At 42.3% G+C, this 13,512-nt stretch overlaps 1 protein-coding gene across 15 annotated transcripts in view; it reads right to left on the reverse strand.

The window, feature by feature from the left end:
- The window catches only part of si:ch211-272n13.3 (ankyrin repeat domain-containing protein 26), a 116,575-nt gene that overhangs the window by 19,102 nt on the left and 83,961 nt on the right, over window positions 1-13,512 (reverse strand). For 14 of the 15 annotated variants that reach the window (XR_005036952.1, XR_005036953.1, XR_005036950.1 and 11 more), the window contains 2 exons: window positions 9,512-9,755; window positions 6,497-6,542 (listed from right to left, as the gene is read on the reverse strand). Coding sequence is in view for 6 of the 15 variants with exons in the window: in XM_021564012.2 (XP_021419687.2) it covers window positions 6,497-6,542; window positions 9,512-9,755 (290 nt within the window). In the remaining 9 variants the exon portion in view is untranslated. Of the gene's footprint in view, window positions 1-6,496; window positions 6,543-8,924; window positions 8,983-9,511; window positions 9,756-13,512 lie in introns of all 15 variants that reach the window. The other variant, XR_002468726.2, reaches the window with a different exon arrangement.

Consider the following 13,512-nt stretch of genomic DNA (forward strand, 5'->3'; position numbering starts at 1 on the left):
AAAGGTAATGAAATGTCAAAATCATGTTTTTCATGGAATTGGATGATATTTGGATGAAACCAGATCAAAGTATGAAAATTGACTGTTTCTACATTACTAAAGTTTGATCATAAAGTTACTGGTCCCCTCCCCCATGTCAAACACTTGGATTCAGGAGTCGGGATTATTAAGGGGATAGAGTGGCATCTCCCTAATGCTTGTTTAAATACACCAACGGTAAAATCATATTCTATTACCTAATTTAAATAAAGATGTAACCAACATCGAAGGTGTGTTTTCAGAGGGGTGTGGTTTATAAAGCTAGATACAGTTGAAGTCGGAAGTTGACATACACTTAGGTTGGAGTCATTAAAACTCGTTTTCAACCACTCCACAAATTTCTTGTTAACAAACTGTATTTTTGGCACGTCATTTAGGACATCTTCCTTGTCCATGACAAGTAATTTTTCCAACAATCGCTAACAGATTATTTCACATAAAATTCACTGTATCACAATTCCAGTGGGTCAGAAGTTTACATACACCATGACTGTGTAAATTCCAGAAAATGATGTCATGGCTTTAGAAGCTTCTGATAAATGATGTCAATTAGCCTGAGTCAATTGGAGGTGTACCTGTGGATGTGTTTCTAGGCCTACCTTCAAACTCAGTGCCTCTTTGCTTGACATTGGGAAAATCAAAAGAAATCAGCCAAGACCTCATACATTTTTTTTTAGACCTCCACAAGTCTGGGTCATCCTTGGGTGCAATTTCCAAACGCCCGAAGGTACCATGTTCATCTGTACAAACAATAGTAAGTATAAACACCATGGGACCACGCAGCCATCAAACCGCTCAGGAAGGAGACTCGTTCTGTTTCCTTGAGATGTACTTTGGTGTGAAAAGTGCAAATCAATCCCAGAACAACAGAAAATGACCTTGTGAAGATGTTGGACCACCTGAAAGGCCGCTCAGCAAGGAAGAAGCCACTGCTCCAAAACCGATATAAAAAAGGCAGACTACGGTTTGCAACTGCACATGGGGACAAAGACTGTACTTTTTGGAGAAATGTCCTCTGGGCTGATGAAACAAAAATAGAACTGTTTGGCCATAATGACCATCGTTATGTTTGGAGGAAAAAGGGGGAGGCTTGCAAACCGAAGAACACCATCCCAACCATGAAACACAGGGGTGGCAGCATCATGTTGGTACGCAAGTATAAACACCATGGGACCACACAGCTGTCATACCGCTCAGGAAGGAGACGCGTTCTGTCTCTTGGAGATGAACGTTCTCTGGTGCGAAAAGTGCAAATCAATCCAAGAACAGCAACAGCATCATGTGGGGGTGCTTTGCTGCAGGAGGGACTGGTGCACTTCACAAAATAGATGGCAACATGAGGGAGGTAAATTATGTGGATATATTGAAGCAACATCTCAAGACATCAGTCACGAAGTTAAAGCTTGGTCGCAAATGGGTCTTCCAAATGGACAATGACCCCAAGCATACTTCCAAAGTTGTGGCAAAATGGCTTAAGAACAACAAAGTCAAGCCCTGACCTCAGTCCTATAGAACATTTGTCGGCAGAACTGAAAAAGCGTGTACGAGCAAGGCGGCCTACAAACCTGACTCAGGTACACCATCTCTGTCCGGGGGAATGGGCCAAAATTCACCCAACTTACTGTGGGAGGCTTGTGGAAGGCTACCCGAAACATTTGACACAAGTTAAACAATTAAGGCAATGCTACCAAATACTAATTGAGTGTACGTAAACTTCTGACCCACTTTGAATGTGAAGAAAGAACAAAGCTGAAATAAATAATTCTCCACTATTCTTCTGATATTTCACAATTTTCTCTACCACATCTCCGGATTCATACTGCAAGCTCTGAACCTTAACACCGGTTCATCGCAGCTAGCAAGCTGCTATCCGAGTGGCTACTCCTGGCTAACGCCTCTGTCCTAAAGCATACACCAGTTACCCTGGAGCTAGCCTCAAGCTAGACCCATCTCCCAGATAGCCGAAGAGATTCCATCAGACAATTCCTGGGCTACAATACCTCTCTTGCCAATTGGCCTGGAACCTTTACTGCCGACACGATCCATCATGACTCGTCTGCCGACGTAACCGTCCGAGGGGGTTTCTACAGGCTCTTCCGTTGCGACGTCCCCCGCAGGCCCATCTGCTAGCCCCAGCCTGTTAGCTGTCTGAATCTCTGAATCGCTGTGTCTCCAGCTCGCCTAGCTACTCACTGGACCCTATGATCACTCGGCTACACACGCCTCTCCCTAATGTCAATATGCCTTGTCTACCTGGCTTAGGAAGGCCACCAAAAATCCTGACATTTCCATCCCTAACTATAACATTTTCCGTCAAGATAGAACTGCCAATGGGAGCGGAGTTGCAATCTACTGCAGAGATAGCCTGCAGAGTTCTGTCATATTATCCAGGTCTGTGCCCAAACAATTCGAGCTTCTACTTTTAAAAATACACCTTTCCAGAAACAAGTCGCTCACCGTTGCCGCTGGTTAAAACCTTTTTGGGATGCAATCCCGTTAACGGGATTGCATGACAACTGCCAGTGAAAGTGCATGGCGCCAAATTCAAAACAACAGAAATCTCATAATTAAAATTCCTCAAACATACATGTACCTTATACCGTTTTAAAGGTAGTCTTGTTGTTAATCCCACCAGTGTCCGATTTCAAATAGGCTTTACGGCGAAAGCAGCACAAACGATTATGTTCGGTCACCACCAAGCCACAGAAAAACACAGCCATTTTCCCACCCAAAGAGAGGAGTCACAAAAAGCACAAATAGAGATAAAATGAATCACTAACCTTTGATGATCTTCATCAGATGACACTCATAGGACTTCATGTTACACAATACATGTATGTTTTGTTTGATAAAGTTCATATTTATATAAAAAAAATCAGAATTTCCATTGGCACGTTACATTCACTAGTTCCAAAAACATCCAGTGATTTTCCATAGCCACATCGATTCAACAGAAATACTCATCATAAATGTAGATGATAATACAAGTTATACACATGGAATTATAGATTTATCTGTCCTTAATGCAACCGCTGTCAGATTTAAATAAAAACGGAAGAAGCAAACCATGCAATAATCTGAGACGGCGCTCAGAATAATCAAGTCAAAATAGTCGCCATGTTGTAGTCAACATAAACCATAAATTACATGCTAAATATTCCCTTACCTTTGATGATCTTCATCAGAATGCACTCCCAGGACCACAATAAATGCTTGATTTGTTCGATAATGTCCGTTATTTATGCCCAATTAGCTACTTTTGTTAGCGCATTTGGTATACATATCCAAACGCTTGTTCTGGTCAGAGTTACGTCGGACAAAAACTTCAAAAAGTTATATTACAGGTCGAAGAAACAATCAGAATGTTTTATCATTAATCTTCAATAAAGTTCCAACCAGAGTATTCCGGAGCCATGGAACGCAGGTAGCTATCATGTGAAATGCGCATGACTAGGAAATGGCTGACTGGCAGACACCTGATTCATTCTGCTGTCATTCAGTCCCATAACACAATAGAAGCTTCATTCAAATTTCTATAGATGGTTGACATCTAGTGGAAGCCCTAGGAAGTGCAACTTCATTAATATCCCAAGGGGATTTCAATGGGAACTGTGTTGAATACATACCAACCTCGTCAGTAGAATATGCCTGGTGCTCTTCCAAAGGGTTTTCCTCACCATCTTAAATAAGCATGCCCCATTCAAAAATGTAGAACTAAGAACAGATAAAGCCCTTGGTTCACCCCAGACTTGACAGCCCTTGACCAGCACAAAAACATCTTGTGGCGTTCTGCATTAGCATCGAATTGCCCCCGCGATATGCAACTTTTCAGGGAAGTCAGGAACCAATATACTTAGTCAGTTAGGAAAGCTAAGGCTAGCATTTTCAGACAGAAATTTGCATCCTGTAGCACTAATTCCAAAAAGTTTCCGAACACAAGTCCATGGAGAATAAAAGCATCTCCTCCCAGCTGCCCACTGCTCTGAGGACTTATAGATCCAGCAAACTGGATGTAGTCTATCACAGTGCCATCCGTTTTGTCACCAAAGCCTCATATACCACCCACCACTGCGACCTGTATGCTCTCGTTGGCTGGCCCTCACTACATAGTAGTCGCCAAACCCACTGGCTCCAGGTCATCTAGAAGTCTTTGCTAGGTAAAGCCCCACCTTCTCAGCTCACCATAGCAACACCCACCCGTTGCACACGCTCCAGCAGGTATATTTCACTGATCATGCCCAAAGCCAACACTCACTTTGGCCGCCTTTCCTTCCAGTTCTCTGCTGCCAATGACTGGAATGAATTGCAAAAATCACTGAAGCTGGAGTCTTATATCTCCCTCTCTAACTTCAAGCATCAGCTGTCAAAGCAGCTTACTGATCACTGTACCTGGACACAGCCAATCTGAAAATAGCACACCAAACTAACTCATCCCCAAATGATTACTTACCCTCTTGCACCCCAGTATCTCTACTTGCACATCATCATCTGCACATCGATCACTCCAGTGTTAATGCCAAATTGTAATTAATTCGCCTCTATGGCCTATTTATTGCCTTACCTCCCTACTTTTCTACATTTGCACACACCGTACATAGATTTATCAATTGTGTTATTGACTGTACGTTTGTTTATTTGTAACTGTGTTGTTGTTTTTGTTGCCCTGCCTTGCTTCATCTTGGCCAGGTCGCAGTTGTAAATGAGAACTTGTTCTCTACTGGCCTACCTGGTTAAATAAATATAAAATAAAAAAATGTGGAATGCATTTCAATTGCTAAAAGTTATTTTTGTGGACTTGATCTCCTTCTTAATGTGTTTGAGCCAATCAGATGTGTTGTGACAAGGTAGGGGTGGTATACAGAAGATGGTCTTTCACCAAATAGGGCTAAGTCCATAAGAACAGCAAGAACAGCTCAACTAAGCAAAGAGAAACGACAGTCCATTACTTTAAGACATGAAGGTCAGTCAATCCTGAAGGACACCAATAAGAAGAAGAGACTTGTTTGGGCCAAGAAACACGAGCAATGGGCATAAGACTGGTGGAAATCTGTCCGTCGGTCTGATGAGTCCAAATTTGAGATTTTTTTTGTTGAACGGATGTTCTCTGCATGTGTGGTTCCCACCGTGAAGCATGGAGGAGGAGTTGTGATGGTGTGGATGTGCTTTGCTTTGCTGGGGACACGGTCAGTGATTTATTAAGAATTCAAGGCACACTTAACTAGCATGGCTACCACAGCATTCTGCAGCGATACGCCATCCCATCTGGTTTGCGCTTAGTGGGACAATCATTAGTTTTTCAACAGGACAATTACAACACACCTCCAGGCTGTGTAAGGGCTATTTGACCAAGAAGGAGAGTGATGGAGTGCTTCATCAGATGACCTGGCCTCCACAATCACCAGACCTCAACCCAATTGAGATGATTTGGGATGAGTGGGACAGCAGTTCAAAATTATGACGCAGTTGTCATGTCAACACATCTGTCAGTGTTGCTGTGAACCGCATCACAATAGACATGCCAAACGGGAGACGTATAAACAAATTGACATCAATAACCACATTTTCATCCACAGTTTTTATGCAAGTATAAAAAAATACTTCAGTTTCGGTGCAATTTTAAAAACGGGGACAGAATTTGTTCGTTCGACATGGTGGGATCTTTGTGTCGGTAAAACGTATAATGCAAGAAATGGAGGTGGAAACGCCGAATATGTGCAGACATTGATATAATAACCATCATATCGAAGTCAACTTGGAGTCACGCAATGACATGCTGTCTGTGATCCTTCCACTACGACTCGGGAATCCATGTAGTTTAAATTAGGCTACAGATCAAATAAAATATGATTAACTTCACAGGGTGGTGAAAGTGGCACCAAACGGAGCTTGATGCTCATTTCCAATAAATGTTTTAGGGTCTTATTCTGGTGACATGATGATCAATGCTTTACTGCCATTTTGACAAATAAAAACATCATTGCTCTTTACCACAATCCACCCGCAGATCCTACACACACCGTATCTGCGAGCTCTTGTCCAGCGTAGGCACATTTTCTTTTAATGTGGATTTTTGCATGAAACTCTGTTGCCAATTGGATTGAAACCTAGCTATTGATGGAATATTAATGCTGTTTGAGTTTGAGTTGCTTAGTGTATCACCAAATTGGCTCCCCACCCACTAAGCCAGTCTTTGCAAACTTCCTGGCATTTAGCCATGAGAGAATGTACTTGATATTTATAGGTGATGTTTTAGTCACTCAAAAGGCTATTTTACATGGAAATCAGAATGACTGTTCGGGAAGCTAGTGTGTAAAATGTATATTTTTTGCAATAATCTGGACTTGTTCTTCTAGTATTATAATTTAAAAACAAATACATAATTTCCAGATCTGAAAATACAACCCTGTTATTTTGTGTTATGATATGAGCTTAATTAAGTCCCTGCATAAACACTTACCATGGTCCAACTCCTTTGATATGTTTCTCTCCAATTCATTCTGCATCTAGAAAAGAAGAGGAAGCATATTCTGAGATATTGTGGTATAACCAAAATCTTTATCACTGCTGTGGGCTTATAAACAAGAAACAAGTTCACATTTTTTTAATTTTTAATAATGGATATCCTTATAAAACAAAAATAACTTGTACCATCTGAAAAGTAGAAGACCACTTTCCATAAAAAGAGGGAAATTGTTTGCTTTACTTGTTGGTATTAAATCCACTTAACATAAGCTAATGTTGGTAAATTGTGCTTGATGAAAAAAGGCATACAGAACTGCATGAGAAAAAGCACTGCAATTTAGCAACACAACAGAGCATGCAAGCAAAGCTCTGCTTCAGCCTAAATGGAAACCGAATGGTGTTTCTATAGTGATTGAATTACGCCAACTGAACAGTGTTCACTGTTAGATTCAATTACTGGGATGTCAGTGGCAGTCGGTGACGTTTAAGATGATCATTGTTTTTATGAGCATGGCCTTATTTCTATTGCAACATATTGGATGACTGTCACTCATATTCCATTCACCAAGCTCGATGTAACATCGATAGGTTTAGGCTATGAACATGATACTGATATTTTCAGTTTAAAAAAGGATTTTCAACAGAATCGGAGGAATGAATAGACCCCTGATTACACACAAACAGTTTTCATAGCAGCCACATACAAAGAGCATGATCATTTTGCCGTTGTGTAATTCCTTCTCGCATCTAAGCACTCTCCTCCTTTTACCTTTTCCATTCGCTTTTGGACTTCAGTACACAACCCATCAGCTGTGACCAGGAAAAAAATACTTTCCAAGCCAAAACATATAAGCTAACGTCATAGTCAACATAGCTACTAGAACTAAGACGTTAGTAAACCCGCTACAATCACACAGTACAGTGTCCTGCAGTTTTGCAGTTGCAACAGCGGGCCCCGGTGGCAAGAAATTAATACAACCAAAACCTTAACTTGTAAGAGTTCCAGTGTTGGATAGCCATAGCCACCTAGCTAAGATAGCATCCCTCTCCATTTGATACAGGTGTTTGAATAAGCTAAACTAGCTAGCTGCATTTGCTAGCTAAGCAAGATGTTTTTTTATAACTAAATATAGCTAGCTCTCTCACTCTTGCTTCTACAATTTTAAAGAAATATATTGCTGTGCTAACTAGCTGTAGCTTATGCTTTCAGTACTATATTCATTCTCTGATCCTTTGATTGGGTGGACAACATGTCACTTCATGCTGCAAGAGCTCTGATAGGTTGGCAGACATCCTCCTGAAGTTGTCATAATTACTGTGTAAGTCTATGGAAGGGGGTGAGAACCATGAGCCTCATGGGTTTTGTAATGAAGTCAATGTATCCAGATGACAGAGGCTAGGTGTCCTTCAGCTACACCATGGTGCTACCCTACAGAGTGCTGTTGAGGCTACTGTAGACTTTAATTGTGCAACAGTGTGTTTTAATCAATTATTTGGTGACATGAATATATTTAGTATAGTTTTATATAAAAACGATAACTAATGTTTTACTATTTTATAAAAAGTCTGAGGAGCCTCTCGTTAGATAATTTCAACAAGCACAACACCTCAGCAAGACAATACAGTAGCTGCATTTGCTGCAGTTTTATTTAACAGATACAGAACACATTGTATTTAATTTAAATCTAGTCAATTGTTTCTGAAACATTTGTGTGCAAATGAATGATATCCCAAACCATCAAATCGTTACTAAAGAATAGTAGTATTGACATCTGTGACAACTGGCCTGCGTTGAGTGGGACAACGCTGCGGGAGGTTCAGATTTCAAATATAGGCCTATAATGTAGAGCAGAGTCTCCAACCCTGTTCCTTGAGAGCTACCATCCTGTAGGTTTTAGCTCCTGATTCTAATAAATAAGCTGAATCAGGTTAGTTGCAACTGGGGTTGGAGCAAAACCTACAGGAGCATAGCTCTCCAGGAACAGGGTTGAGAGCCCTGATGTAGAGCAACCATGCCTCTCTGACATGTAGAATAAGGAATTACACCTGGTCTATACATGCCATTTCTGTGTAACGTTTGCCAAACTGAACGTGACCCTGTATTACTTGATTGGACCCTGGTGCAGCTGCAATGGGTAGCCTTAAAGCTAACTGAACTAGCACTGGGTGAATACACTGTCACCCACCCGGTGCCCCAGATTTTTGACCATTCTATTTCTCATAGAGAAATCTCCCCCCACCTGGGGCACTGGCCAAGCTAAAACAAATTTACCCGCTCTCACATGCTGTGAAACCACGGTTGTGTGTGGAGTGTTGCAAGCTTGGGCCAATGGGAAGGTGAGGGGAGAGGCCCAATGTGAGGGGGAGAGGGGAGGGTCAGAGGAGAGTGAAGCAGCAGCATGAGCTAACACACACCTACACACCTGGTCATGAGTCTGGCTGAAGAGAGGAGAGATGAGAGACAGACTTTTGAGCTAGAAGCTGAAGGATTGAGAAATAGAGAGGTTAGGCACAAAGTCCCACTATAAGAAAACTCTAAAAGAATAGGAAGGAAAGATGGCAAGAGAAGAATAGAGGTGATACAGGATGGACATTTAGTCATATATAGGTCTAGTGAGAAAAGGAAGAAAGACAGCATTTGGAAAAAAATGTAAGCAAAGCATTAGAAGAGTTTTGTCATTCAGCTTCATTTAACGACAGACACTTATACATTTTTTAAATTACAATGTAACTACACTGCATGTTACATAAAAACAACATAAAAAGTACACTGCTAACTAACAATTATGACACCATGGAGATGGGATATGTTACAAAAATGGTCAAAAGTAAACCAAGGCAACCTGAATGCATGGAAACCCAATGCAACATCCCTGCAAGTCAAAAAGGTTAGTTAAGTCAAGTCAAAAATATACTAAATCTCCAAAAACGTAAACTATCCCTTTAAGCAATGTGGAGCACAGTCCCTGTATATTTGATATTGCCATTAAAAATTCAGACAGCCTGTTACCTTAGCCAGGTAAGCCTCCACCCTGCTGCTCTGACCCCCATCCCCCAGGGGGCTAAGGAGAGGCCCTCCCAGGCTCCTGTTGAGGGGCCCCAGCGTTGCCCCGTAGGCCCCCACCGGCCCCAGGGAGCCCATGTCCAGAGGTCCGCCCAGGCTGCCGTTGACAATGCTGCTGGCTATCAGGGACTTGCTGCGGTGGCGCTCGCTCATCAGCTTGGTGTTGGCCTCCGCCAGCCGCTCATTGGACCTGGGAGGGATGACGCAGAGAAGCACCATGACTGGGGGTTCAGCTTTCAGATTTGGGGTTGCAAAATTCCGGAAATGTTCCCAAAATTCCCAGGTTTTTCAGAAATCCTGGTTGGAGGATTCCTGCGAATCAGGAGGGAAACCTTCAACCGGGATTTCCCAAAAAAAACTGTAATTTGGGGAAAGTTTGTGGAATACAGTACAACCTCAGAGACAAAACTGTGGTTTTGCAGCGTGTCAGAGGGTGAGTGGGTGAGTAACGAACTGACAGGTCAACCAAATAGGCAGTTCAACCCGGGACATTAAGCCTATTCAGTGCAACAACAACAAAAAACTTTGGAAACACTTTACTGTAGGTGTCCTTATGCACACGTTTATAAAAGCCTTTATAACATCTATATAACACATAAGAGGGGTGAGCAAACGTTTTGGCTTGAGGGCCACATTAGGATTTAGAAAATCAACGGAGGGCCGTACAGATACTTTTTTTTACTGATCTCTTTGTCAAAAAAAGGGCATCTAGTTTTAGACATTCATGAGTTTTAACCCATAATGATAATTTCAGTATTTCGGAAAAGTAGGAGAGATTTTTTACTTTTCCAAAATCTCACCTCACTTGTCCAAAAATACAAAATGTTTTGTAACAGCATTTTTACATCAATGTAGGATGCAAGGAACCACTTTACAAAATGAAATGCATTACTATTTTTATTTTTCATACCATAATCAGACAAAAATGTAGGCTACACCATGGCTATTAGATTAAGGCTCCCCTGGAGAACAATTGGCTACAATTGGTAGCCTACAAAAAAAAGCAACATTTAAATTACAACCTCGAAATTAAGGGCGTCCCGCCATCGATCGGGCGAAACAAAGTATGTCTACGGTTCAAAACAGACTCTGGGACAGTTCTGGAAGAACAGATCTAAAATTCATACAACCACTGCACATTAAAATATTTAAGAAAAGCAAAAGGCTGATGAAACAGATCAGACCCTTTATCTTAAAATATTGAAGTTTTATTTATTCATATTATCAGCTCAATAAAGCACACATGGGTGTAGGCTAGAATTAAGCCTTTGGCAGCAGTACAAAAAAAGAATGTTGATTTGAAAACCAATAGATGAGAAAAATGCTTGTTTCAAAGGCATATTAAGTATTTCTAAAATAATTCCCTCAAAGTGCGGTGCATTCGGAAAGTATTCAGACCCCTTGACTTTTTACACATTTTGTTATGATACAGCCTTATTCACAAAGAAGTTTGTGAATTTGTAAAAAGGTAATAACATACATATTAACAACCACAACAGTGATGAATGTCGTTGGGGTGGAGGGTGGTATTCAGCAGCCTGATGGTAGAAAATATTGGCCAGTCTTAGTTGTTTTCCATGATACTCCTGTACTGCCTGCATCTGAGTGACTGAAGCGGGGAGAACAGGGCATGGGCTTGGGTGGCTGGTGTCCCTGATGACCTTCTTGGTCTTCCTGCGACACCTGGTGTTGTAGTTGTTCTGCGGAGCAGGCAGTGTGCACCCAACGGTGCACCCTCTAAAGAACCTTGCAGTCTGTGGCGGTGTCCGTTGCCATACCAGGCCGTGATGCAGCCCGACAGTATGCTCTCGATGGTGCTCCTGTAAAACACTGCGAGGGCCCTCTGGGACAGGCCAAATCTCTTCATTATCCTGAGGTTGAAGAGTCGCTGTCGTGCCTTCTTCACGAGTGTCCGATTGGTTAGACCATTTCAGTTTCGCTGAGATGTTTATGCCAAGGAATTTTAAGTTATTGACCATCTCCATGGCAACGCCATTGATGAGCATGGGGGAGTTTCCAGCCTGGTTCCTCCTGAATTCCACAATCAGCTCCTTTGCTTTGCTAACATTAAGGGACAGGTTGTTTACCGGGCACCATGCCGTCAGAGTGCCTACCTCCTCCATGATGGCTGTCTCATCGTTGTTGGTGATCAGGCCTACTACTGTCGTGTCGTCAGCGAATTTGATGGAGTTGGAACTGTGTGAGACCACTTTGTCATTGGTATACAGAGAAAACAGGAGGGGACTGAGGACACATCCTTGTGGGGTCCCCGTGTTGAGGATCAGTGTCGAGGTGGTAATGTTGCCTACCTTCACCACCTGGGGGCAACCTGTCAGGAAGTAAAGGACCCAGTTGCATAGGGAGGAGTTCAGACCCAGGGCTGTGCGCTTTGTAATGAGCTTATATGGTATTGAAGGACGAACTGTAGTCGATGAACAGAATCCTCACAAACATTTATTTTGTCCAGGTGGGTAGAGGTAGTGTGCAGTGCAATGGTGATTGTGTCATCCATGGATCTGTAAGGTGGTAGGCAAATTGGAGGGGGTTGAGTGTGTCAAGGCGGGAGGAGGTGATATGGTCTTTGACTAGCCTCTTGAAGCACTTCATGATGGCGGAAATAAGTGCTACTGGTTGGTAGTCATTCAGTTACTTTCCCTTGGGCACAGGGATGATAGTGGACATCTTGAAGCAGGTGGAAATAGAGGTCTGAGCTAAGGAGAGATTTAAAATGTCTTGCGAGGGTTAACACATTTGAATGACTTACACACATCCTCAGTGGAGACTGGGTGTGTAGCCATCGGGGGCTCTCCTCGGCAGCTTAGGGTCATTGTACTCGAATCTTGAGTAAAAAGGTGTTTCACTTCTTGGTGACAGGGGGCAGTATTTTCACATCTGGATGAAATGCATGCCCAAATTAAACTGCCTTCAACTGACGGTGAGTACCCAGCAATTCGTATTCCAAAAGTTCTACCCGGGTGTGTGTAATAATGCACAAAACAATCAGATTAAGAAAATTAGAGAAAACCACCAGAAAAAAATACAAAAAAGTAGAAACCTGCAATGTTATGTCGGAGCTCGAGGCAAGGGGCCCTCTGTCGGTGTCATCTTAGCCAAATTATATGGTTATGATGCTCATCATTCCATTCAATGTAATAATGTGACACAGGAGGTTGTAAATTACACCTTGTTATAGCATTGTAATGTAGTAGTGTTGTGCAGTTCATGAACGATTCACTCAACTCTTTTTACTGACTTGAGTGTCACGATTAGTTTTTCTGAGTGACTAGTTCATTTCAGTCGTTCGTTTGACCTGCGGACCACAATGAATACTTCAGCAGGATTAATACATGCTCCACCGGCTCAGCAGCTCCGGGCACGTGCTCAGTCCAGCAACTGTCTTGTTTAGTCTATCATGTGCACCAAAGGGGAATAGATCATGCTGTTGTCATGACGTGCCCTGGGGGGTATCATAGGTCTCTCTCGTTTTATGACTGAACGACAGGTGGTAAGAGAGTGTTGAGAGAGAGAGAACAAAGGACTTCACTTGGCCAAACTGCTAAATCCCCAAAATGGGAGAATTAAATCATATTTAGCACTTCTGGGACCTGTTGGATCAGACGGTGAGGGCTAGGGCCATTCCTCACAGAGATGTCTGGGAACTTGCAGGTGCCTTTGTGGAAGAGTGGGGTAACATCTCACAGCAAGAACTGGCAAATGTGGTGCAGTCCATGAGGAGGAGATGCACTGCAGTACTTAATGCAGCTGGTGGCCACACCAGATACTGACTGTTACTTTTGATTTTGACCCCCCCCCCCCCTTTGTTCTTTGTTCAGGCACAAATTATTCCATAATAATTAGTTAGTCACATGTCTGTGGAACTTGTTCAGTTTATGTCTCAGTTGTTGAATCTTATGTTCATACAAACATGTTAAGTTTGCTGAAAATAG

This window comes from Oncorhynchus mykiss, chromosome 2 (genome assembly GCF_013265735.2).
Source record: "Oncorhynchus mykiss isolate Arlee chromosome 2, USDA_OmykA_1.1, whole genome shotgun sequence".
Lineage (NCBI taxonomy): Eukaryota > Metazoa > Chordata > Actinopteri > Salmoniformes > Salmonidae > Oncorhynchus > Oncorhynchus mykiss.